We start from the raw sequence: 27462 nt of genomic DNA, 5'->3' as shown, positions 1-27462 counted from the left end.
CACTCTCTTAGCGACGGAATATCCAAAAATTCTCCCTTAGTGAGCATCTACATTGTAATATAAGTGTATCCTCAAAATTGTATTTCTTTACGTCCAGTAGTTTTGGCTCGGCGATGATCAGTCAGTCAGTCAGACAGTCAGTCAGGGCATGTTATTTTATATATTCAGGAATAGCCAACATGTTCATTTTGCGATGTAATTAGCAAGCTGTTTCTCAAAAACATACCAATGAATCTGAATGGCATCTTAAGAATTATTTACATGTAAGGTGTTAGAACTCTTAGAGAACAAAGACGACTTACGTTTCCAGATACTGGAACACTCTGTAGACTGGTCGTCGATACATGAAGACCGAGCCGTCCACGCGTTCCACCATCATAGTAAAACTCAATGCTGCTACAGCGATGCTTCTTGTTGGTCGCCTCAGGTCATGTTGAGTGCGTCTCTCAACACGGCGCCATAACATTCACACACTGGTCAGTACTGCACTAATCCACACTATGTACACTTCACAGAAACACAGATCATTTTAACACAGTCTGTTTACACGTAACAGACAACTATGTGATGTTCAAAATCCGTCTTTTGATGCCTTCCAGCTTTTACACGACATCAGTTGCCTTTACGGCTGACAGTTCTCTCCACGAAGACCTTTAGAAAAGAGATAATAAAATAAAATACTACACAACTCATCTTTCACGCAAGTAATTGCACAAAATATGGTTTGAAAATAAATGGCAAAATAAAAACATATTCTTCTTGTGATGGAACGATTAGCGGAAGAGAAACGAAACTTAATACTTTGATAAGTGTATTAGTCCCAGTTTGTTTATTCCAAAGAAGTCGGAACATTTTCCTAGTGGATATTATTTTGGAAGTGAAATTATTTAGAGAAATACAATTTGTCATAGCATGTGAAATACAAGATAATATTCGCGAGAATTCTAACATTCCTCCTCATGTATTCCGTTACCTTCGCAGTCTCTCAAAACAGCATCTCAAACAACGCAGATGATTTTCATATTTTCAACAGCATAGTAAATCCCAATGACTGTGATAGCATTCAGAATGCTTTGGACTTGTGCTTCGACTGGGGAACTAGATGGAAACTGAAAATTATTGCTGAAAAATGTGTTGAAATGTCCATCTGCCTAAATGAACGCCAGCTTACCCACAGATATGAAATACATGGCACTCCTCTGAAGGCTGTTACTCAGGTCAAAGATCTTGGATATCACTGATTTCTGCTCCCCCATCTGGTCATCAGCTGCCCCCACAAATGTCAATCAAATTAACCGTGTATTCTCATTCTTTGTGTACAATATGAAAGCCCGTAACCCCGAACAGTATCGTACCAACCAAATTCTGTAGCATTTCTACATGTTGGGCCTGAGTAAACGTCTACAATAAACAGATCTCTGCTTTCTTCAAAGAGCTCTCAATGGTACTCTTAAAATGCACTTCTTTGTTACCTCATTTCCCTTTACATGTTCATCCACGTAGGATCCGAAATAGAGCACTATTCCATAATCCTAGTGTGCGCCTAACACTCCAGCAACGTTCCGTAATTCTATCATCTCTTCCCACAACAGCAAATGCCCTGCACGAAATTGACATCGTACCCTATCATCTCTTCAAAACCAAAATGAAACGTACACCTACTAAAGGAGCAAGCTCTCGATTCTCTGTTGACAACCTGGTCAGAACATTACTAGTGACATGTTCATTATTATATACTAGCTGATGTACCCGTGCTTGGCCACGGAATTCTACATTGTATACAGAATTCTACTCGTATGTTAGGTAGTGAACACGTTGTAAGACTGTATTAAATTGCATAGCTCTTAACGTTACTCCAGAAACGCGACCATCATATATCTTTTCTCATGTGAAGACTGGATTAGGGAATTCTCATTGTAATGTTAGGCCTTCTTGCCTACCATCAATCACAATCAAGTTGGGGAGTTTTCATTATAATGACACACTCACTCTCCACCTGCCTTTTTGCATCCTCAGAAAGACTGTCTTAGTGGTTTTCCCAAATGAAATCAACACAAGTCATTACAATGACGTCAGTAGGAACGTCGCGATTAAAAGCAATGCTATCATATGAAATACTCGATCAAATAATAAACCACATATTTTCTCACTTTTACCGAACAGTACTATATTGCCGATCCACCAGTCCAAAGTTCCAGAGCTGGAATGAGCAGGCCGTAGACAGCCATGAACACTCCAACCAGCGCGTCAGAGATTTTTTTTTTTTTTTTTTTGATAGTTGCTTTACGTCGCACCGACACAGACAGGTTTTCTGGCGACGATGGGACAGGAAAGGCCTAGGAATGGAAGCGGCCGTGGCCTTAATTAAGGTACAGCCCCAGCGTTTGCCTGGTGTGAAAATGGGAAACCACGGAAAACCATTTTCAGGGCTGCCGACAGTGGGGTTCGAACCCACTATCTCCCGGATGCGAGCTCACAGCTGCCCGCTCCTAACCGCACGGCCAACTCGCTCGGTCAGGGATCAAATGGCTGGAATACTATGATGGACCAGTGTGTTACGTACCAGCAGTATCATAAAATGTATGAAGCAGAGGAATGGCATGCTAAAGAAGAAAGTTATCTAACGCCCCAGCTATTTCCCGCCAATATTCACACGGGCTGTTATACTCGGTACGCACCAGTAATCCCATCTATCGGAGATGAGTGGCAGCAGAAGAAACAAAGAACATCACAATAAACAATGGTCAACGTAATGTTATTGTTGATCAATTTTATGCGCTTTCAATTTCGTAGGCCTTCACATTTAGTTTTCTTCCGACTCTGAAATACCAGTCTTTTCATAGTCGGTACGGTAAAACTGAATAAAACAAATGATAGGAAACTGTATTCTCTATAGCTTTTGTTATGTAGTATTTTTTTATAGGACCAATGACAGAGGTATTTAAAAATTAAATTTTAGGCATCTTCCCCTAAACTACCATTTCATCACGGCGAATAAAGCTATTTATAGCCTAGACTGTAGTTTCTCATTCCCCGATTCCACATCCAGATTTTCGTTATATCGTCGTTGCCAGGACAAAACATCCTTTGTGATAATATTTTTGGCGATATACTGACCCGCAGCACATACGTTATGAAGAGCGAGAATGCCTTGACAATATTCGCACAATATTGCACCTTAGATGACAGAACCTTACCGGCCAAAGTTCTAAGTTAAAATATTTCACATAGGAGGTTTTGTCGCGGCAGCGACGATATTCCGTGTACCCATTTTCTCGTGGCTCGGCGTCGATGTGGACTTGGCAACAAAAATACAAATTCATGAATACCTCTGTTATCATGGCCGGAATGGTAAAAATGTATAAGACATAAATGATCGGAAATGTAATTCTATATAACTTTAGTTATGTAGTATTTATCGATAGGACCACTAATAACATAAATATTTGAGAATTAAATTTTAAGCCTTCTCCTAAACTACCATTTCACTCAGCGTGAATACAATGATTTACAGCACAGACTGTAGTGGATCATTCTCCGACTTTACGCACCGATTTTCATTCAATTCTCTTCAGCCATTTTCACGTGATGCGCGTACATAGGCTACATACAGACAGACATTACAGAAAATTAAAATGTGCATTTCCTTGTTACTGTTTTAAAATTCTGAGCATGTACAGACAAAGCTCTTATTTTATACATAGAGATGTTTTCGATTTTTTATAATTTATTTCTCTAAAGAATTTCTTAATATTAAGTTCCTACTTTGTTAAATGTTATTGTTCGTTTTCTTAGCGATAATATTACATATTGCTTTACAGTCAGTGTAAAATGGAGTACGTTATATCTTTATCTGATTACTACAAAATGAAAAATAGAAAAGTAGGTCTATCTAACACACGACAGCTTTTGACATCGAACAAATTGAAGAACACTTTTCTTTTCGATTAAACAGGGAAAATAGCCCGATGTAATGACTAAACGCTCCTCGGTTATTTTTAACTAGCATCAGAAAAGATAATTAGATATTTTTGGTGGTTTCTAGGAGGAACGCAGTGGAAAATGTTGCTGGAAGTATATTCTAAAAAGAATCTCTTTTGGTATTATCCTGTTGGTTAGTCATTTTCCTCCTGTTCTCAACATAGCGAGTGGGTAATGTCCCGTTTTTAGTCGGTGCTATTTGAGGATGTTTAACTACAACTTTTCGTCGTTGGTATCTACTACATTAATAAACTCTTACGGGACAACAATGTGTAGCAGTTGAAGAGCCATGATTATGATCAATATTAAAGAGGTATTTGGACTTCGATGAAATGGCCTCAGGGGGTTCTACCCTATACAATATTTCATAGGGAACGCATGTACAGGTTGATAGAGAACTAGAAAAGATCCAAAGGAAAGCAGCACGATTTGTTCTGGGTGTTTCTGACAAAGCAACACGATTTTTCTGTGTGATTTCCGACAAACGAGTAGTTACCAAAATATTGCAAATTTTGGGCTGGGAAGACTTTTGAAATAAGGAGACGAGCTGTTCGACTAAGCGGAATATTCCGAGCTGTCAGTGGAGAGATGGCGTGCAGTGATATTAGTAGACAATCTTGAGTGAAGCTTTTCAAGGTGGTCTGAAGTTCGCGAGTTCGATCCTGGCTGAGTAAGCCGTTTGATAAAGGACGGTCAAAATGAGCTGACACTTCATGTTGTGGTAGGCCTACAAAATGTGTCCACCCTGCAAATTTAATTCAGCCGTAGGAAATAGGGATCCTATTTCCTGATAGAAAGCAGCGCAAATTTGGACGCTGAAAAGTACGCCTAAGAAAGTCTGCAACCTGAGAGCTGAGGCATTACTATTAAATAATAATAATAATTTATTAAATTAAAAAACCAATGGCACTACAGTCCTTGAAGGGCCTTGGCCTACCAAGCGACCGCTGCTCAGCCCGAAGGCCTGCAGATTACGAGCTGTCGTGTGGTCAGCACGACGAATCCTCTCGGCCGTTATTCTTGGCTTTCTGGACCGGGGCCGCTATCTCACAGTCACATAGCTCCTCAATTATAATCACGTGGGCTGAGTGGACCTCGGACCAGCCCTCATATCCAAGTAAAAATCCCTGACCTGGCCTGGAATCGAACCCGGGGCCTCCGGGTAAGAGGTAGGCACGCACCCCTATACCACAGGGCCGGCTTAATAAATAATAATAATAATAATAATAATAATAATAATAATAATAATAATAATAATAATAATAATAATAATAATAATAATAATAATAATAATAATAATAATAATAATTCTCTCTTTCAGAGGCAGAACTTTCTGTTTCATTCTTTGTGACAGTCACTTAATCCCGAATTGCCATCACCGCCTAAACCCTTCTATTTTTTCATCACTATCACATGTAACGATTCAGAGACAGGATTTACTTCATGAATAACATGTTAGATTTTGCCATTAATAATAATAATAATAATAATAATAATAATAATAATAATAATAATAATAATAATAATAATAATAACAATAATAATGATAGATAATAATAGTTTTATCGTATAGTCAATGAATGTCAAATCAAAAGACCTGCATTTGGCGAGCCGAACTTGTCCTCGGACACTCCCGGCACTAAAAGCCATACGCCATTTCATTTTTTTTTTTTCGTTTTATCTCTTCAAGAAACTCCCAAGAAAAGCTACAACCTGGATATCTCCAAATCCGATATTAGGCGAATTCCAATTAGACCATGTAGCGATTTCTCAAAATACTATTAGAAAAGTCATGAATGTTAAAGTAATAAGAAGTGGGGATTTTGACTCTGACCACTGTCCTTCAAAAATTAAGCCGAAACTGTTACCAACCAAAACACAAAAGAAACCAAAACGACTAATGAAATTTAATACAGATAAACTCAACATTTCTCAAGAAGCAATTAAGAATTTTCTCTCTCCGTTCAATCCAAAAGACAGTTACCAAGAACAGCGCGCGGCCTCTCATTTATTGCAATTTTATGTTTTGTACAAAAAATTTCAGAAATAAAATAACTCAACGGGGTAATTGGCAAGAAGTGTCAAAACAAATTGACAATGCAACAGAAAGATATTTGGGTCAGCTAAAACAATAAAGAAGGTCCGGTGGAATGACATTTGCGAAGAAGCTGTAACGGAAAGAATGAAGGCATGGAGAACATGTAAATATTGTAGAAAGCTAGTTGCTTTACGTTGCACCGACACAGATAGGTCTTATGGCGACGATGGGATGGGAAAGGCCTAGGAGTTGGAAGGAAGCGGCCGTGGCCTTAATTAAGGTACAGCCCCAGCATTTGCCTGGTGTGAAAATGGGAAACCACGGATAACCAATTCAGGGCTGCCGATAGTGGGATTCGAACCTACTATCTCCCGGATGCAAGCTCACAGCCGCGCGCCTCTACGCGCACGGCCAACTCGCCCGGTGATATTGTAGAAAGAATGAACATTATGAGTTATTTCAACTACAAAGGAAAGAAGCAGCAAGAATTATGAGGAGTGTCAAAAGATCCTATGAAAAATCACAGCTACTGGAAATACAGGATAATTTCGTACAAATAATTCACGAAGCAAACCTTTAAGGGCTATCAAGCTCCGAGAATTTGTTTCAGAGATGAAAAAGGTAAAACTGGCCTTAACAATGCCGAAAAATGTGAAATACTGGCAAAACACTTGGAAATCATTCTGAACTGTCCGGTACCAAGCCACAAATTTAAATTTCCAGAGATTCATGAAACCTAAAATCTGATTTGCCGCCAAATGTCGAAGAAATTAAAGATGCAATTAAATCTCTAAAATATAATAAAGCTAGTGGGGAAGATTCCATAACAGCTGAACTTTTGAAATGGTCAGAACCAAAAAACATTGAAGATTTACAAATAATTTTTGAAGAAATTTGGAAAACAGAAAAGATACCAGAAGAATGGAAAGTGGTTCTAATAATCTTGCTTATTACACCGACAAGATGCCGACAATTATAGACGTATTTCTCTTCCAATTGCTTATGAAGTATTCACAACAATATTACTCAACAGAGTAGAATCTACACTTGACAGTCAACTGGGTGAATATCAAGCTGAATTTAGAAAAGGCAGTTACTGCTCTGAACAGAATGATATTCAACTTGAAGTCAGTCATTCGTCACAGACAAATGAACTCGAAAGACATAGTCGTAACATTAATCGATTTTAAAAAAAGCATTTGACCCTGCTGATAGAGAAATCTTAGATAAAATCATACGTAAGTTTGAAGTTAAAACCAAATTGGCACACCTGATCCGCGAAACCCTTACAGATAAGTCTCAAAAGTTACATTTATGGGTGACATACCAATCTTTTTAAAATAAAGACAGGTATCAGACAAGGTGATGGCTTATCTCCACTTCTTTTCAACTCTATCTTGGAAAACGTTGTGAGAATTTGGAACGAAAAACTGAAGCACCATAATAATTAGATTACCACTTATACTGGGGAGAAAGTACAAAGGTGTTGCAATAAACTGCCTAGCATTTGCAGATGATTTGGCCATATTCTATGAAAGCCTGACTAATGCAGCGATACAAGTAAATCTTCTGGAAGAGACAGCCAACATGGCAGGCTTAAGAATTTCGGCAGAGAAACAAAATTCATGACGAATATAAAAAATGCTCCAAAAATTGCTAGGAACAGATGTTGGTTAATTCGAAAGGGTAAAGTATTTGGGGAAAACAATCCAAGAAAATGGTTTGGAAAAAGGATACACAAAATGGAAAGAGCATATGGTATAACATAAAATAGATACAACAACAAATTTTTATCCAAAAACCTTAAAATAAAGCACTACAACACATTTGTAAAACCAGAATGCATATATGCCAGTGAATGCTTAGTACTCAATTATAAACTTGAAAGATTGGAAGTACTAGAAAGAAGAATTAGGTATAAGAAAAATATCAGGCCCACATATTTACAGAATGGAAGACAATAGACTAACCAAAAAGATCTCCACGTATCTTTGGAAAAAGAAGTCAACAACCGCCTGGATTCAAGAGATCCAAACAGATTTGGAAAGAAACAACATCAGAGAAGAAGAAGTAATGGAAAGAGAAATTTTCAGGAAGAAAGTTTTAAAGATGGAAGGATTCCAAGGGAGGGAGGCAAAGAAAATCGGCACAAACTGATCTGAAGAAAGAAAAAAAGAAACATAGTGGAACAATGAAGGACCGGGCGAGTTGGCCGTGCGGTTAGCGGCGCGCAGCTGTGAGATTGCATCCGGGAGATAGTGGGTTCGAAACCCACTGTCTGCAGCCCTAAAGATGGTCTTCCGTGGTTTCCCATTTTCACACCAGGCAAATGCTGGTGCTGCCGACAGTGGGGTTCGAACCCACAATCTCCTGAATGCAAGCTCACAGCTGCGCGCCCCTAACCGCACAGCCTACTCGCTCGGTAAACGTGCCTTTAGCGGAATCTTTATGAACCGGAAACTGTCCACTGGTGTATGGGGTTACAGAAATAACAAAACAGTTATATTCTACGACTAATATTGACATTGGTGGAACAATATTCTTGGCAAACTTTGTAAAAGTGCTCAAATTTTGAAGTCCGAAATATATGGGAATAAATCCCAGCGGCTTAGGCACATACTGCTAGTTCGGATATTACTGAATACAGTTTCTTAATATGAAATGCCAACAAATGCCTCTGCCAGCACTGTGACGTAAATCTGCGACCTTTAGAATAACCTAAAGCATTCCCGGTTCAACACAACTTCCCTGCTACGGTCATTCTTATGGTAATTTACGGCAAGCGAAAATTCGTTTCAATGTTCATTATATCGGAGGCGAATTTCTTCTCTTCACATTGACAACATCTGAAAGAGACCGGACGACTTAGCAGGACGCGTTATTAAGATACAAAGCAACATGAAAGAATACCAATGAAGAAATAGAACCGGCTTATTTCAGACACTTGACAGACACCTTCCTAACAATTATGACCTTCCTCCAAAGGTCAATACAACAATAAAGGCTCTTAAGTGTCTTAGACTTCGCGACGGACAAGCGAGTATGTAGCTCGAACAGTTTGGGATCCAGGTACCCATAGTTGGAGACTTCTCATAACAAGTATTCATAATTCGCATAGTCTATTAAGTACTTGGACCGTCACATGTATGCGGTCATAGCATTATTTTTAGTCGAACGAACCCCATTTACACTCTCTTCCAAGCATGTATCCGTATCTCCCCGTTCAATCCAAAAGACAGTTACCAAGAATAGCGCGTGGCCTCTCATTTATTGCAATTTGATGTTTTGTACGTCAGATAAATGCCCTGATAGTGATTTAACAAATAGAAGGGTTTAGGCGGTGATTGCAATTCAGGATTAAGTGACTGTCACAAAGAATGATACAGAAAGTTCTGCCTCTGAAAGAGAGAATTATTATTATTATTATTATTATTATTATTATTATTATTATTATTATTATTATTATTATTTAATAGTCTCAGCTGTCAGGTTGCAGACTTTCTTAGGACCAGTATTATAATAGAGGTTTAAACTGTTGGTTCAGTTTAAACTTCGGCTTATCTGTTAGTTGTGTATTATAAAACTAAATCTTAAGTTTAACTAGAGATTAATTTTACTGCCACTCATCTACCGTTTAAACTGAAGTTTAAGAATACATAACTTTACAACATGGCAGAACGAAGATACTTTTGAGGTGTCTGAAGAAATAAGCGATGACGAAGAAGTGTTTCAAATTATTGAATGACACGGTCACTAAGAGTTTTCTGAGCAAGGGGTCGTCACTTTCATATAAGGAATGAAAAATAATTTTAAAACAGGTTTAGGCTTACAAAACAGACTTTCATAACCATATTTCAGCAAATTGGTGCTAGAATAAAACATGCAACGAAAAGGTAAGAATGTAAAAATGTTTTGAACTGTTTGAATGTCAAAAGTGTAAATTTTAGAAAATAAAGTAACTTCCTTCTAGTTCAGAAATCATGCTGTAGAACCCGTCAGTCAGCTACTAATAGCATTGTGGGTTTATGCCTCCCGTAGTATGTTTATTAAAATGGGAGCTTTCGGAGGAATTCATAAAGCCACTGTTTCACGGACTATATAAATATTTCTGTACGAATTGCACAAGCAATTCTATTTCCTTACAAGTAAAATTTGCACAACGTTTATTGCTTTTATCCGCCATTTTACCTACAAGAAGTAAACAAGTCACAGCAAAACATTATCGACAGTCATTTTTCCTCGCAACCAGGCAACTGCTGGGACTATACCTTAATTAAGGCCACAATCTCTTCCTTCCCAGTCCTAGCCTTGTCCTATCCCATCGTCGCCATTAAGACCTGCCTTAGCCTCTACGACACAAACGGTAAGCAATAGCAAAATATATCCTTTAAATTTCTTGGTGCCATTGGTTCAGGACTAGTCATCCGAAAGTGACTCCCTAAGTCTATATTTTTTTTTTGCTAGGGGCTTTACGTCGCACCGACACAGATAGGTCTTATGGCGAAGATGGGATAGGAAAGGCCTAGGAGTTGGAAGGAAGCGGCCGTGGCCTTAATTAAGGTACAGCTCCAGCATTTACTTGGTGTGAAAATGGGAAACCACGGAAAACCATCTTCAGGGCTGCCGATAGTGGGATTCGAACCTACTATCTCCCGGATGCAAGCTCACAGCCGCGCGCCTCTACGCGCACGGCCAACTCGCCCGGTACTCCTGAAATCGAACCAAACGGAACTATCGAAGTCATTCTGTTATCAAATCAGGATACATGCTTACATGCTCTCTACTCCCTCCCCCTCAATGGAGCACAAAATCAGTTAGTTTTCAAGTTATTCCTTACAGTTGCGCAAATAATACAGCGCCGTTAAATTCTTCCTTCTGTTTGACGTACCATTACCAATCATTGCTCGTGTCCGACCAGCGATTTACAAATGCACATGAGCACGTCCACTGACAGCTTTTAGAGCTGAACAAGAGAAGTTCAAGTAGCCTCCACACTTTCATCAACGGCAAACGGACAAGCACTTCAACTATACTCACAAGTTAAAAAGCCCGACACCACTCAGCTCGTGCTATTACAAAGTACTGGAGCAAGCCGGTTTCATATTCGACGACCACTTTTCCACGAGCCATTATTTCATTGTAGTCTTGCATTACATTTCAGGATTACCTGGATGTTAAACACAATTAAGGACACAAATACCGGAGAAACAAACTAAGATCTACAACGCAGCAGAGAACTTCATGGTGTACTAACAAGGGAACTGTTGGGACACAACTAGGAATTTCAATGAAACTTGGGTGAATGAACAATTAGCATATCTTAAATGTAACGGTAATAATAATGTTGCCGTAAAATTAACGGTATTGTTAATTCCTGAAAAATAGCTGGGTATCTCGCAGCATTTAGTAATTGATAACGCAGAATGCGCATGCATTGTGGAAATATACCGACAGCCTGTCTATCTTAGAGTTACACAAAACACTCTATTATGAAAATCAGATTTTGATTACTTGAACAAAATTTCACCTTCAAACTTATTTTAGTAATACAGCATACGCTTATATGAACATATCAGGGATTTGATACTCCTGTATCGTTTATAATGGAAGCTGTCCGCCTCCGCAGCGTAACAGTTAGCACAATTGGTTGCCGTTCATGGAAGCCAGGGTTCGATTCACGGTACTGCCAGATATTTAAGAATGGCAGGAGGGTGTGCTTGAAAATAGCTCACCACGTCGGTATGAGGACACGAGTTTACTTTACTCATAATGGAAGCCAACATGATATGTACCTGTAGCATTTAATCTTGGTCATCTATACATAAACGTGCATGCCAGGGGCGTAGCTAGACTGTTGAAACCAATGCACCATACCGGGGCCCCGAATGAGGACCCCCAATAAAGGTGGGGTTCCTTTTTCAAAAACATATTCTTTTAAAAAAATGAAATGGTGTGTGGCTTTTAGTGCCGGGAGTGTCCTGCGATATGTTCGGTTCGCCAGGTGCAGGTCTTTCGATTTGACTCCCGTAGGCGACCTGCGCGTCGTGGTGGTGGTGGTGGTGGTGGTGGTGGTGGTGGTGGTGATAACAATAAAATGATTATGAAGACGACACATACACCCAGCACCCGTGCCAGATAAATTAACCAATGATGGTTAAAATACCCGACCCTGCCGGGAATCGAACCAGGGACCCCTGTGACCAAAGGCCAGCACGCTAACAAATTAGCCAGGGAGCCGGACATATTCTTTAGAATTTACTTTTAACGATCCTGATGTATGTAATGCTTGCTGTATGTACTTAACTGTACAGTGGCCAAAGCTGAAAGATCATTTTCTGAATTAAAAATGATCAAAAACTACCTTAGAAATTCTACTACACAAGAACGCCTAAGTGGGCTCTACTGTCAATAGAAAATTAATGGGCACGTAATTTACTTTCCTGATACCAAGAACATTTGGACTTCAAGCTTTCTTAAATTTTAGTCTTTGTTACTATTACTTTAAACTGCCCTTTTACATTGTTTTACGTTACTGCATAATGCCAACTAGTAACGCAGTTAAATAATATTTAGCTGTTTCGATTTTGTAAACAGTCCAATTAATTTAACCACGCAAAACCAAGTTATTCCTATTTTGAAAAGCCTATTGTTATTTTCTCTGATCCTATTATAACGATAAGAATTGCCTAATGTTTTAGAAAAATGAAAAGCTAAATCAAACAATTAACATATTATTTGATAACAATGTTCTTCAAATGTTTAAAACCAAGTATTAAGTATGCATAATTGTTTATGTATGGTTATATCTAACTTATAATATGATGCATGTATAAATCAGATTAAAAACTCCTGTATTCACGCTTGGCAAACGCAGTTAGGGGCCCTATTTGAACCTTCTGCACCGGTGCCACCAAGAACCTAGCTACGACACTGGTGCATACTATTTATTTTATAAGTACAAACGAAGTAACTAGTGAATTCCTTCACAGGATTACTCATTTTGTCATGCAGTCGACAGTCTATGAAAACCCGACAAGCGTCCAGCGATGTTCTGGTGTCGTAATGTATCACCCTACTAAGTTTCTTTGCAATCGATACACCAAGTTCAATTTAAAACCGCAGCAACAAATTGCTATTCTTTAATTACAACATTATTTTACAGCAGAATGACTATTACCATTAGGTTTATGTATTTATGGTGCCGATCTGATTATCCTACCAAGTTTCATTGAACTCGGTCTGGTCCAAACCACGCACTTCCCTTGAAAGAATTTACAATCAATCATTCATCCATATTGCCGTCTCGGTGGATCAAAGTTCGCAGGCTTGATCCATTCTTTCAAGGATGGGTGAAGAATTATGGGACTCCATAATATTATAAACTAGTTATCTAATCACTGCAGTGCGCTTTCAGTTACTTTTACAATAAGAATATATCTACCCTAGTACAATCCATGTACTTGAGCATGAATGAGCACCTATTACCAGACATACGTCATGACCCACGTAACTGTATAGAAATAATCACCTGCTCTCCGAATTTATTTATAACCGCATATACTTCTATGTAGCTATCCCAATTAGCATAATGGCCGGGCTGAAGTTAATATAGATCGATCTTCAACAAACATCAGTACCAAATTCATGCAATTCCGGTCGGAAAACTTTCAAGCACGAATTTTAATCGATGTCTGACTGACCACATCAGGTGTGCACACCATACCTCGAAATTCTGTATCATTTATGCTACTACTACTACTACTACTACTACTACTACTACTACTACTACTACTACTACTCTACTAAATCATAACATCCGTCCTTGCAGCTGACAGACGTTTCGTGACTCTCAAGACAATTTCGATATACTTACCATGTCTTCATTACGAGCAGCATTGCAAAACTAAATACCTAAATAGTACTTTCAAAGCACGAGATGTTCCGGGAAAAATCAGCTCATTGTTTTCTAAGCTTTCGAAGACCTCGGGTTTTCTTCAAAGGACCAGCAGAGAAAGTCCGAATGAAGAAGCTGGCAATCTGTAAGTCCTAAACGGACGAAACATAGAGACACGTAGATTCTATGTGACATTACGGAAGTGGCACTTTCTAATCGACACGGAGTTCTGTGTTTGCGTCAATCAATACACAACCAAACATTTGCGTTGAGGTACTTCGCGCCCATCAAGATACACAAGTATGCTCTTGAAGTGGCTAGATATTGGGATACGAATGGTTTGATTTCTCTTGTTTCCACAGCTCAGTATGACGATTAATATTTTAAATTAAACTTTAATTTAGGACACTTCAGTTCTTTATATTAGAGTTAGTATGTAGCCTATTAACAATGATTACCGAAGTAGGGAAGGAAAGAATCTGCTACGGCTACATGTTAGCGGCTGGAGTCAACCTGGTCAACATCCCCGCGTAGGCTACCTAATGTGTGTGAAGTCAGGGAAAAAGGGAAAGAACGCAGTAGTGAAAGCGAAAAAGTAGAAACGTTTCAACATCCGTATTTGTGGTTCCTAAGAAATAAATGAGCAAGAATTAAAACGTAGTAGGCCTTGTTAATAATTTATTATTATTTATATTATTATTATTTTACGTCTACGGTTTTCGGAGACGCCGAGGTGCCGGAAGTTTGACCCGCGGGAGTTCTTTCATGTGTTAGTAAATCTACCGACACGCGGCTGATGTATTTGAGCACCTTCAAACACCACCGGACTGAGCCAGGATCGAACCTGGCAAGTTGGGGTCAGGACAGCGCCTCAACCGTCTGAGCCACTCAGCCCGGCATTAAGGGCTTGTTAAGACTTCAATTAATATGTTAGACAAACGAAAATAACAGATTTATTGTTTTACATAACATAAATGCTTCAAACACGTCCAATGATGATTACGAGCTTCGCACCGCATGTTGTCGTATTATACCCCTTCAAATGCAAACTCATTTCATGACCTCCTCAATCACAAAATTGAATTTATTATTTCTCACCAAAAACCTCGCACTCGCCCGACAAGAAAATTCATCGCAGTTCCTCAAGAGGGAAAACACCAAATAAAGAATACGCGGGAGGGCATTGCAAGCCGCGTACAAGCAACAACTGAAGAGCATGTAGGCCTATAAGGGATACTTATGACTTACAGCCCTGATGATGATGATGATGATGATGATGATGATTGTTGTTTAAAGGGGCCTAACAGCTAGGTTATCGGCCCCTAATGATACGAGGTGTAACGAAATGAAAATTAAAACTTCGAAATGTATCCACTGACTAGGATCTAAAACGAATAGTGATGAGAAAATGATCGTGAAACAAAAACAATCAGTGGATCAAGTTCACAATGTCTTAATTACTGGGATGATGCTTATTATCTAAAGGGATGCAAAATTCAGGTCACCGGCTCCTCACAATGGTACTAATCGCAGGCAAAACAGAATCATGGTGTTCCTCCTACAGTGTCACTAATCACAGGTACGTAGACTCATGGTGTTTCTTGCATGGTGGTACTAATCACAGGTAATGTAAACACACAGTATGTCGCACACAATGGCACCACTTGCAGGTAGCACAAACCCATGGCGTTTCGTACATAAGGGCACCCACCACTCACAGGCAACGCAGACCCATGGTGCTCCTCACCTAGGTGTACCAATCACGGGCGCCGGTATTCCCGTGGTGTTTCTCACATAGTAGGACTAACCGCAGGCAACGGAGACCCATGGTGTTGCACACAGAGTGGTACTACTCATAGGCGACGCAGATCGTAGTGAACCCAGTGGAACTGACAAGTGGAATACACGTGACGATTTCCTTCACAGGCAACACTCAGACCCATAATGTTCTGCACAGAATGGTACTGCACCTACATAACGTGGACCCTCGCAAGGTGGTACTAGTCGCAAGTAACGTCGACTCATGGTGTTCCGCACGTAATGGTACTAATCACAAGTAATCTCATGGTTCTAATGGCATCATCCCTTGGTCACCCCTTTTAGCCGTCTCTTACGACAGGCAGAGGATATCGTGGATGTAGTCTACGTCTGCGTGCGCCACCCACAGAGGTTAGAGAGAGAGAGAGAGGGAAAAGGGAAAAAGAAGGGACCCGACACTTCGAAAAATGAAGTACCAGACAAAGAAAGACACGGGCCACGAAGAGCGTAAAAATGAAAGACTCCCTAGGCCTCGAACGCTCTAACACCGTCGGGGTCGGAAAAGAACAAGAGTTGACCAAGGGAGATCGGACAGGATAGATGAAAGTGAGGAGCCTGCCACAAGTAAGTAGAAGCAATGCTAGGACTCAGCTAAGGTCCCCGTGGTCGCTAACCCACGCTCCCAATTTGAGGGCCCCTTTTAGTTGCCTATTACGACGGACAGGGGATACCGTGGGTGTATTCTTCATCTGCGTCTCTCACCCACAGGGCGTAAACTCAGATGGCTTCTCGACGTCAACTTCAATGTCTCAACATTCTTTCAACATGTAGTAGGCTAAGACAAGCATAAAAATTTATGATAATCACCACTTAATATAAACAAGAGCTGTATCTCATAAATCGACCGTAAGAACACACTGCTCAATTAAATCTTCAGGTCGGCATCTAAATTACCTACTTAAACATTTTAGTATCAACTTTTGCTACGCGGAAAAAAGAGGAGCTCATATTTCGCGCTAAGGGTATTAATACAGACTCGACAATTAGGTAAATTCAAAAGAAGCTATTTTAGAACAAGCCATTAAATTGCATCAACAACAAACAGGATAAATGATATGACATTCACGGTAACAACAACAATTATTATTATTATTATTATTATTATTATTTTTTGCTAGCGGCTGTACGTCGCACCGACACAAATAGGTCTTATGGCACCGGGCGAGTTGGCGGTGCGCGTAGAGGCGCGCGGCTGTGAGCTTGCATCCGGGAGATAGTAGGTTCGAATCCCACTATCGGCAGCCCTGAAGATGGTTTTCCGTGGTTTCCCATTTTCACACCAGGAAATGCTGGGGCTGTACCTTAATTAAGGCCACGGCCGCTTTCTTCCAACTCCTAGGCCTTTCCCACCCCATCGTCGCCATAAGACCTATCTGTGTCGGAGCGACGTAAAGCAACTAGCAAAAAAAAAAAAAAAAAGGTCTTATGGCGACGATGGGATAGGAAAGGCCTAGGAGTTGGAAGGAAGCGGCCGTGGCCTTAATTAAGGTACAGCCCCAGCATTTGCCTGGTGTGAAAATGGGAAACCACGGAAAACCATCTTCAGGGCTGCCGATAGTGGGATTCGAACCTACTATCTTCCAGATGCAAGCTCACAGCCGCGCGCCTCTACGCGCACGGCCAACTCGGCCGGTAATTATTATTTTATCTCTCACATTTTTAGGTTAGAGATTTAAGAAGGCATTGTTCAATTGAGGCCATACCATTAGACACTACTACTACTACTACTACTACTACCACTAATAATAATAATAATAATAATAACAATAATAATAAATTGAGGGTTAAATCTGTTGTTGGAAGGCAGGGTTAGAACGTGACCCAGAATATCAAATGGCTCATATCTCAACATCAGGGACGGGCAAGTACGGAAAATCACGACTGGAAACAATAAAAGTCACTCGAATTTTTCACTGTCTTCTCAATGACTACGGAGGTCGATCTAGAGCAGAACTGAAACATATTATAGTTAACCGAAAGAAGCTATGAATCGATCTTACTAAAAATTTCGTGGAGTCACTGAAGGTACAGACGGAAAAAGAACCGCAGAGTTAGTGGACGTGTTGTTATCAGTTCTGATTTTTTCTGCCAAAATGTCACCCTCCCTTCCATGAATTCAAGTATATAAGAGAGTCAAATCTATAAAAATAACATAGCCAGTAAGATAGATTAAATGCAGGACTAAACAACAAACGATACCTCCAGCGGTTCACAACCTGAAACGTGTTGGAAGACGTAGCTGAGTCTGGCATTACTTCTACTTACTTGTACTATCCTCTCCATCTTCCATGTGCAATCTCTCTTGGTCTAATACTATTTTTCTTTTCTCATCAGACGGTGTTAGTTTTCGAGGTTTAAAGGGAGACAGGGTTATTTATCCACCTCTAGCATCAAAACTCACGACTACAAACTAGTAGCTAAATTAACATACTAATGAGTCTCAAAATTCACGACTCCGGAGAGCAGCTGCCTGAGGAATGAGCTGCGCGGAGACTCACGCTGGCCTTCAACACTTGTTTGTCCACCAATTTTCAGATTGCGATTTCCCATGTATTGTTAAGTTGTATGAGGAGCAAGAAAGAAGTCGGGTGAAACAGTACGATTTTGTCATAAAAGACTGTCACCCGCGTGTGCCAGTGAAGTTATAATTACAAGACACATCAGCGTTTTAAGTGAAACAGCCCACCAGTGTGTAGGTCTACCTGATGAAGCAAACCTCGATGCGTACAGAGCAAACAGCCAGGCCAAGAAACGAGTTCGCAAAGAAAATGGAATATCAGTTACATAATGTAAGTAAGATATTTATTTGTATTAGGTTTCTCTGGCGTGTCTGTCCGAACATTTTAGCCGGTTAGCTGTGCCATTTCAATAAAATTGGACCGATGACCTACGTGTTACGCCCCTTTAAACAACAAGCATAAACATAAATTGTTTATACATATAGGTACGAGAGGGTAACGATAATTCTGTTTGTTTCAGGTCTACACAGAAGAATTTGAATCCTTGCAGCAAAGAGGATACGAAATGATCTCTAGGGTACTACAGTTTTTCAATGTTCAAGCAACACTCTACAGATTCCGAAATAAAGCCCAGGGAGTCTAAAAAGAGCCAACAGATCGAAACGATATTTAGATGAAAACACACTACGCATTACCGATTGCAGTATATTTCTTCTGGAGATAACAGCGAGATGGGAAAATAATATTCGTATTTTCAAGCGCAAAGGAAAACGAATGTATCAAAGGGCACAGGACATTTTTAGTGGATAGTACTTTCAAAAGTTCCAGCAGTCAATTCTCACAGCTACAGTATGTACGATACATTCTGATCTTGGAAGCACCAGTGACGAAACAAATATGTCTGTCTGTTAGGTCATCAGCCCAGAGGCTGGTTGGATCCTCAAATAGCATCACCAAAGGCTATGCAGTTATAGGGAAACCACAAAAACCAATGGCAGTACCAAAATGAGGCGTACTAGGCAAGATGAGGAGTGAGGTAGTTTGCCATTGCTTTCCTCACTGGGCCAGACAGTGCTATTGTAGCACAACTAACCCTATGAGCAATACTGGTTGTGCTCTGAATGTCAATCAGCACCACCCATACCCCAGCAGCTTCCATATTGTCACAGCCATGGATGAGACTGCGACTTCAGTGGAAGCTACACTTTACTCTGGACCTATGATACTTGCCCTTCTTCCTAATAGGCTACAACAGAAACGTACACCAGATTACTTAAAATCATTAAAAAATAAGATCCCAGAATGGAGCCCAAATAAACATCGACTTTGGGGCAGTCACTACCAAAGCAATCAAAGGACGTATTTTCTTTCGTCAAAATGAAAGGATGCTTCTTCCATCTATGCCAAAGTCTCTGGCGAAAGATTCAGGAAGTCGGCTTCATTAAAGCCTATAAAACTAATCAGGAAGTCCGACAAACAATTGCAATGCGTGCAGCACTTGCCTTCCTGCCCCCTTGAGGATGAAGACGAAGGGTGAATCTACATTCATAGTAATGCCCCCGTAGACCCAACGTTGACTGTATGTTTTGACTTAGTAGATCACTGGCTACAGAATCCACTAGTGTCCTCGGAAATGTGGAACTACTACAACAAAATGTACAGAACAAACAAACCTATAGACGGGTGGAATCATTAAATCAACTACGTTCTGGGAAGACCTCACTCTCGAATAAAAGACTTAATAAAAGGACTTAAACGAGAAGCTGAGTAATCAGGTAAGAAGATGAGGATGGAGTTGAACCTAGAGGGTTTAAAAATAAGAACAAAATACTACCAGTTTTATAACAGGCTCGAACGAAACAAAACGAAGAACAGATATAGGTGAAATTTCTTCTGATACACTTCCTTCGATAAGTTAAGCAGAAAACAAATCTTTCATTGTTAAATTAATCTTGTAAATATATAGATTTTGGTTAGTATATTAAAGTAATGGAAATAGTAGAAAAGACAAACTGAATCAAATTAAGCAACTGACAGAAATATAGAAATACTGTGCAAAAATATAACAATATAAAAATACATAAAATAATATTAAAAAGACAAAGCCTTACGGCGGCTTATGGAACTAGGCCCTTAATTTGAAAGGCCGAGTGCGGTTATCCGCGCGGGTCCATGGCGTCCGTGGGTTTCTCAACCGCTTATCGCATATACTTTGTGTGAGGCTACACTACAGGCTCACCTCTTGATGAGAGAGGTCCAATTACAGGAGGGCACGCAATTCCGGCTGGCGCTAACAATGGGCCTTTCTCGTACAATTCCGATTAAATTTTCAAATATCTACAGTTATGTGAGCAGGGTGGACATTTATCCATTCAAAAAAGAACTGGCCCAGGTAAAGAAACCTATTACTGACCCTCTTTCTGAAGTTCGTGAATTTTGATAATCATGAGTTCTGAGAGACACGAACATTTCTTGGCTTTTACAAAAGGGTTAGCAGCCTCTTATCCGACAACTTTTCAGCTGGCAGCGTGAAAAAGTTACAATCGTTACACTAGGAATCGAGTCTGGGACACTCAGGTAAGAGGCAGAGACGCTATCCATATACCATAGACCGGTAGTTAATGTTACAAGACAAAGGTAATCTTGTTGTTTTCCACTTTCAGAAGTATAATTACTAATTATTAAATAACAGAAAGCTCCCTCTGTGGACCAGAGGCAAATCCACAACGTACGATGTCGGCATGCAAACTCTCTGGTAACACATAATGTTTACCCGACAAAATTAATTAAACTCAGTCACCCAACAGTAGGGATCCCAGACGCCCCAGATTTTACAGGACAGTACCGTAACAGCGAAAAATGTGCCAAGTTCCGAAAGAAACACGCCAGTTTCTCTATCCATGATAAACACCAGCAGCTTTATTTCTTTCAAAGAGAACAGATTTCTCTACTCTTCGTTTTTGATTTTTTGTTTGTTTGTTTGTTTGTTTTCTTTCTGCAGAGTTCGTAGCCTAAATTTCTGGCGAATAAGTAATTATTACTCGACCGCACATCTGTACCGTCTTTTGATTTCAGATATCTGGCAACCCTGCCCAGCAGAATTCTGGTTAGTTTTCTGACATGTGTTAGAGTAAACGGCTTGTTGAAATTAACATGCAGACATTCTAACACTTCGTTCTAATGCATCTCAAGGTACTAAGGTACTAAGGTCTTAAGAAGGAATGAAGCGGGAATCACTACAATGCCCGCGTCACTAGTAGTAGCAGCAGTTTGTAGGTATGGCAGGGGGAATAATCCAAAATATTCTGACATTTTAATTCAAGTTCAGTTTATTCCCGGTATATATTTTTGATAAAAATAATTCTAAAGTGATAATTAGGCAAGCAGCATATATTTTATTCATTACATAGCTTTGAACAGGGTGTTACTGGTTTAATAATTATTTTAAGCCGTATTGCGATAAGAGCTCAAATTATCCCATCTTCAATAAACGATTTAGAGGAGAGGATGAGGTATGGCCTACCTTGGCATCCCCCGGTGGGTGGGGGCGGTAGATAAACACCTAAGGTGTCCCCTGCCTGTCGTAAGAGGCGACTAAAAGGGGCCCCAGATGCTCTTAATGTGGGAGCGTAGGTTGGTGACCACGGGCCCTTAGATTAGTCCTGACATTGCTGAATTTGTTGCCAGGCTCCTCACTTTCATCTATCCTATTCGATCTCCCTTCGTCAATATTCCTTTTTTTCCGACCCCGACGATACTGAGTTCCCGAAACATACGGAGTATGTCATTTTCACGCCCTACGTGGACTTTGTCTTTCTTTGGCCGATACCTTCATTTTTCGAATTGTCGGATCGCTTCCATTTTTTCCATCTGATTGTTAACAGAGGATGGTTGCCCAGTTGTACTTCCTCTTAAAACAATAATCACACCATCACCACCTACCTTGACAACTGGATTGCCGAATCGTCGGGCATGACCCGAAATCAATAATGATTATCGCGATGTCGCTACTTAAAAATAAATGCTTTACGTCGCACCGAGATGGATCTTATGGCGACGGTGGAATAGAAAAGCCACAGGAGTGGGAAAGAAAGCGACCGTGGCCTTAATGACGGTAAAGCCGCAGCATTTGCCTGATGTGAAAATGGGAAAAAACGGAGTACCATCTTAGGGCTGCCGACAATGGCGTTCGAACCCACTATCTCCCGAATGCAAGCTGATAGCTACGTGACCCAAAGCGCGCGGCCACTTGTTCGGTCATCCTTTCTAAGTTATTTTATTATTTACATGAGAAAACATTGACTGGGTCCCAGGGACCTTTCTCGTCGATTTATAATACACAAATTAACTTGCACCTGCAAGTATCTGTGCAATAATATAAGGTGCAATGACATGTCAACATAACCGTAAATCAGAAACATACATACAAACATACATACATACATTACATACATACATACATACATACATACATACATACATACATACATACATACTTAAGGACTTTTATACCTTTCGGCGTACTGTCTGTGAATTTACTAAGCACCTTCGCCTTCATCTATTTTCAACTGCCCTGTTGCCCGTTTAGTTCCGCCTTTATAAAGGGAGTCCAACCTTCGTCACCCTTGGTCTCCCTCCGCTACCCTCCGTGATCGAGCACATATCTCCTGAATCCTATTATTCTCCTAGGTAAGCTATCCTCCCAATTCGTCTTACATCACCCCACCTCCGAAATCACTTTATACGTACGACTCATCCATCTCCTCAATACGAATACCCTCCTGTCATTGTTCCCAGCTGTTTGTCCCAGCAATCATTATCGCTACGTTCATGCCTGTAAAGATATCCCGAGTCCATTCAACTTTCAGAACTTTCAAAGTAATCATATAATGAACCAAAGACAACGTGTGCAACAGTTTTCAAAGCCATGAATCTAATTTAGAAATTCTAACTCACGACACTAAAATGGGTGATCTATAATTAGAATGTAATTTGACAGGCTAAGAAGATGGCGGTTTTCATTACAGCCGCAAAGCGACTTCGAATCGCTATCTCCAGAAAAGTTCCTATCTTCAGGGTTGAAGTTCGATGGGGGGAGGGAAGTGAAGTTGAGGGCTGAGTTACTCAAGCGGAATTTAAGTATTCTCCAGTCAATTCTACGGTATTTTTGATAGAAGAAACTTGAATTATTATACTTCTTTTATACTAACGAATCACCAGGTAGATGTACTGGATTCGTCTGATCACTCTGTTCCCTTACCAAAGAACACAGACTTAGGAATAAAAGCATGGAACTACAGCACAGAAGACGACGAGAGAGCCCTTCGAATGTCCATCTTCTGTTTTGTTACGTTGTTATAATCAGTAATTTGCTTTAAACGTTGCCCCAGACACATTATTTGAATACGTGCACAAATGTTGCATTTAAATGAAAATGTATCAAGCTACCACATTCTCTCGTAAATACGAAAATAGTTATTTCCTACCATGTGGGCAACTGTCCGAATGTGTTTGATGAATTGCATATTATGAAGTGCATTATTATATTGGTTATTAAATGCAAGTTAACGTCTTTGGTATGTTGAGAAACTAAATGAATGGTTGAGAGTGATTTTAACAGAACTTACAGAGAACCATTTAGCACAGTTCTACATATAAGTGGAAGTTTCTCTTCGAGAACTTCTCGTTCCTCTGTTTCACTGAAACATTCGAGTAAAGTTCAAACCGGGAGAGTTGGCCGTGCGGTTAGGGCCGTGCAGCTGTGAGCTTGCATCGAGAAGATAGTGGGTTCGAACCCTACTGTCGGCAGCCCTGAAGGTGATTTTCCGTGATTTCCCATTTCCACACCAGGCAAATGCTAGGACTGTATCTTAACAAATACAGTAGAGACAATACGCGACACTCAGCGAGATATCGAAGGACAGCTATTAAAGCTCTCTCTAGCGGGTAAACCTGAGAACTACTGATTCTGTCATAAGAGCACGTGTATTTGTGTGTGAAGTTTTTGGTGTTATACCCATATTTTAACTGGCTTAAAATATAATACGCATATTTTATTGTATAGTGCAGCAGTTATCCTTTTAAATAATTCTTCATTCATTTATCCAGAATTGCTTCAGCAACTTTGTAGTTAACATCTCAATAATACTTTCTTTCTAGACGTAATTTATTTATCCATTATCGTATATGCATTTCCATTGATGTTTGAATTTAGCGCGACTTGTGGGTGTGATCTGTGGGTTTTGAAATGTCACAGAAGTGATTTGGATAAAGTGTACAAGAAAGAAGGGACGTTACGCTTATATAAGAATTATAAGATCTGTTCAGATCATTTCCAGGCCAGCGACTTTAAAAATCCTCGACTACACAGCCAATGGTATGTTACATTTTTACTCTAATTGTACGTAAATATTCCTCAAAGCAGCACTATCGACAACATTTTCATACTTTTCTTTCTTTTATCTCTCTTCTCAGATTAAAGCCGGGATTTTATAGATTTTTTTTCTGTTAGCAGGCTTCATGTTAAGAGGAAAATTGTCCAGCTTTTAAATGTTCATTCATTGCATCATGTGTGTAAGGAATTTGCCGATATTTTTATTGACAAGTGTCTTAATGTGATGATACAATGTTTTTAAATGAGAAAAAAGACAAATCTAACCGAAAAAGTTCAGGCAGGAATGCTACAGCAAAAAAAGTAATGCATAAATGAAAGATCAACCAATTTCACAGCAGTTCATATCACATCTTGTTTATATGTCTAATTTCAGTCTTTAAATAATAACCTTTTAAATAATTCTTCATTCATTTATCCAGAATTGCTTCAGCAACTTTGTAGTTAACATCTCAATAATACTTTCTTTCTAGACGTAATTTATTTATCCATTTTCGTATATGCATTTCCATTGATATTTGAATTTAGCGCGACTTTTCAGGTCAAGTCACTAGGAGCGCCACCGTCGAATTGTCTCCCATTTTAACAAGGCTAAATCCGTAAGTGTCGCGTATTGTCTCTACTGTATTTGATCTTAATTAAGGCCACGGTCGCTTCCTTCCCACTCCTTGGCCTCTCCTAACCCATCGTCGTCATAAGACGTTAAACGAATTGTAAAAAAAAAAAAAAAGTAAAGTTCAAATCATTGCTCTAGTTATAAAGATACCGTAATATTCGAGAATGGATTGAATTCGATTCTTGAAAGTATTCTAATCTGCCCAACACTAGTTACAGGCACTTGTCTTCACAGTCTAATAGAATGGTTTCAAATATATAGACTAGTCATACCACTGCTGATACCGATGACTGGTCACTCCTCTCCTTAATTATTAGAGGAGTGACTATTCTTAAAGAGTCAAAACTGGTTAAAAATACCGCTTACGCATCGATAATTGAGACATGTTCAGTCGATCTCGTACGGAAAAAACGAACAAGAAAACAAGACATTCATTTCGAGGGTAGGAAGCGATTGACTACGAAAGCGCCAGAGAGAGAAAAGCAAAAAAGAAAGACTATGCGCAGCTGGAGATGAGATATATTAACGAGATTTCAAGGCCTGTAAGTCAGAGTGCCAAATAACGCACTCCCGTCAAGACTATATGCATTACGGCTACTAGCAATATTATAACTAACGGACAAATTTTGACTCAGTAACTGCGGTATGATCAAGCAAAATAATTTCTCCAAACAATAATTTGACTTCGTCTCCGTACGAACTGGCCTGGTCGAGGTCGAGAGGAAAGAAAGGTTGTGTGCGAAGTACAAGAATGAAACGAATGACTGACTCTTACACAATAATCTCGTTGACGGGATAGTCACTTAGCACGTATATGATTAAGTTTTTGTCGACCCCTCATGATGTTCCTGAGATTCTGAGGCAATGCCTCTCGCTGTCAGCGACTTGTGACGTATTCGCTCTCTGTGGCACTTTACAGTTTCATCCTTGTGCATTATTACTGCTCTTGATTTGATTATTCCTTCTGATATAAAATCAAAGTATCAGGTTAATATATTAAAAAAGTACAGACAGATTAACCAAGTAATTAATGAACGTAGGATTTTCGTGGCTCATAATGTATTAAAATAAATCAATATAATTATCTGAATTAAAGCCACTTATTTATTACTGAAACAAAGCCTATTTATTATTAAAACAAAGCCTTCATTCATCAGGGCATGGGAAGTTCTGCTTCTGACAGTGAACACTGCGATTTTAGATGAATCACGTTGCCGAAATGATCTCCATAACAACTCACCGTAGAGTTAGTTATCGGCTCTAGGACTTGGGGACTCCCCACACCAATGCGAAATATTCGCAACAGTGACACTCCGCTAAGCCGATACAGATTCAGCGCACGTTGCGGCCGCAATGGAGCGAAACTACAGCTTGAATTGCAGCACGGTTTCTTCGTTCCCGCTGCGAAATGTGTGTGCATGAATGGCGTTCACTAACAAATGAATTGATATTGTAAGAACATACTCAGTTTCATACGATTTATACAATGAGAAATGTACATCACTATCAAAGGGTATGGAACTGAGGTTAAAGTCTGAATATTCATTCCTTCGAAATATTCCCCCGTACAAAGTTGAAATTTCACATAGCAGTTGTTCTTTTATGTCCTAGATGTTAATTAAGATAAAGTTTGAGCAAATTACTCTCAATTGGGTGTTAAATGGGAATTAAGGTCCGAAAACAAAAATATTACTCAAAGATTGTTTGACGCACAAACTTAAAATTTCATACGATGCAACATGAAAGTTATATGTTTATATATTCCACCCCAAGAGGGGTTTAAAATGGGGTTAGCTCTGCAAACAAAAATATTATTTCCTTCGAAAGTGCTTTGACATTCACGACTGAAATCTCACAACGATGACTGTCTTATAGACATTAAATAAGAAATGGTCTTAAAAGATTGGACCCCTAAGGGGATTGAATCCGGGAGAGAACTGATAACAAAAATACACATTTCACATCATGGTCACTTCTACGTCCTATAAATGTTAAATAAAACAAGGTCGACAAAAATTTCACCCCTCAGGATGTTAAACGGGGCTGAGACCCGAAAACAGAATTATTCACTCCTCCAAAATCGACTAGCGACGAAGTCGATATTTCATAATATGGTTGCACCTTTATGTCGTAGACGTCATTAAGAAATAATTGTAAATATTCTACCCCTAAGGAGTTTAAATGGAGATTAGAACAAAAAAAAAAATTCATTATTCCGAAATCACTGGATACAGGAAGTCGAAACTGCGCAAGATGGTTGCTGTT

At 39.6% G+C, this 27462-nt stretch overlaps 1 protein-coding gene across 7 annotated transcripts in view; it reads right to left on the bottom strand.

Moving 5' to 3' along the window:
* Positions 1–27462, bottom strand: part of Fak (protein tyrosine kinase 2 Fak) — a 795737-nt gene that overhangs the window by 508765 nt on the left and 259510 nt on the right. For 5 of the 7 annotated variants that reach the window (XM_067143295.2, XM_067143301.2, XM_067143297.2 and 2 more), the window contains one exon: positions 303–651. The exons of the other annotated variants lie outside the window; for them this stretch is intronic. In XM_067143295.2, coding sequence (XP_066999396.2) covers positions 303–466 — 164 coding nt within the window. In that variant the 5' untranslated portion in view covers positions 467–651. The remainder of the gene's footprint in view (positions 1–302; positions 652–27462) is intronic. 7 annotated transcript variants of the gene reach the window in all.

This window comes from Anabrus simplex, chromosome 3, assembly GCF_040414725.1.
Source record: "Anabrus simplex isolate iqAnaSimp1 chromosome 3, ASM4041472v1, whole genome shotgun sequence".
In the NCBI taxonomy this organism is placed as follows: domain Eukaryota; kingdom Metazoa; phylum Arthropoda; class Insecta; order Orthoptera; family Tettigoniidae; genus Anabrus; species Anabrus simplex.
The sequence above is the reverse complement of the archived record's forward strand: the minus strand, read 5'-3'. Positions and strand labels throughout refer to the sequence as shown.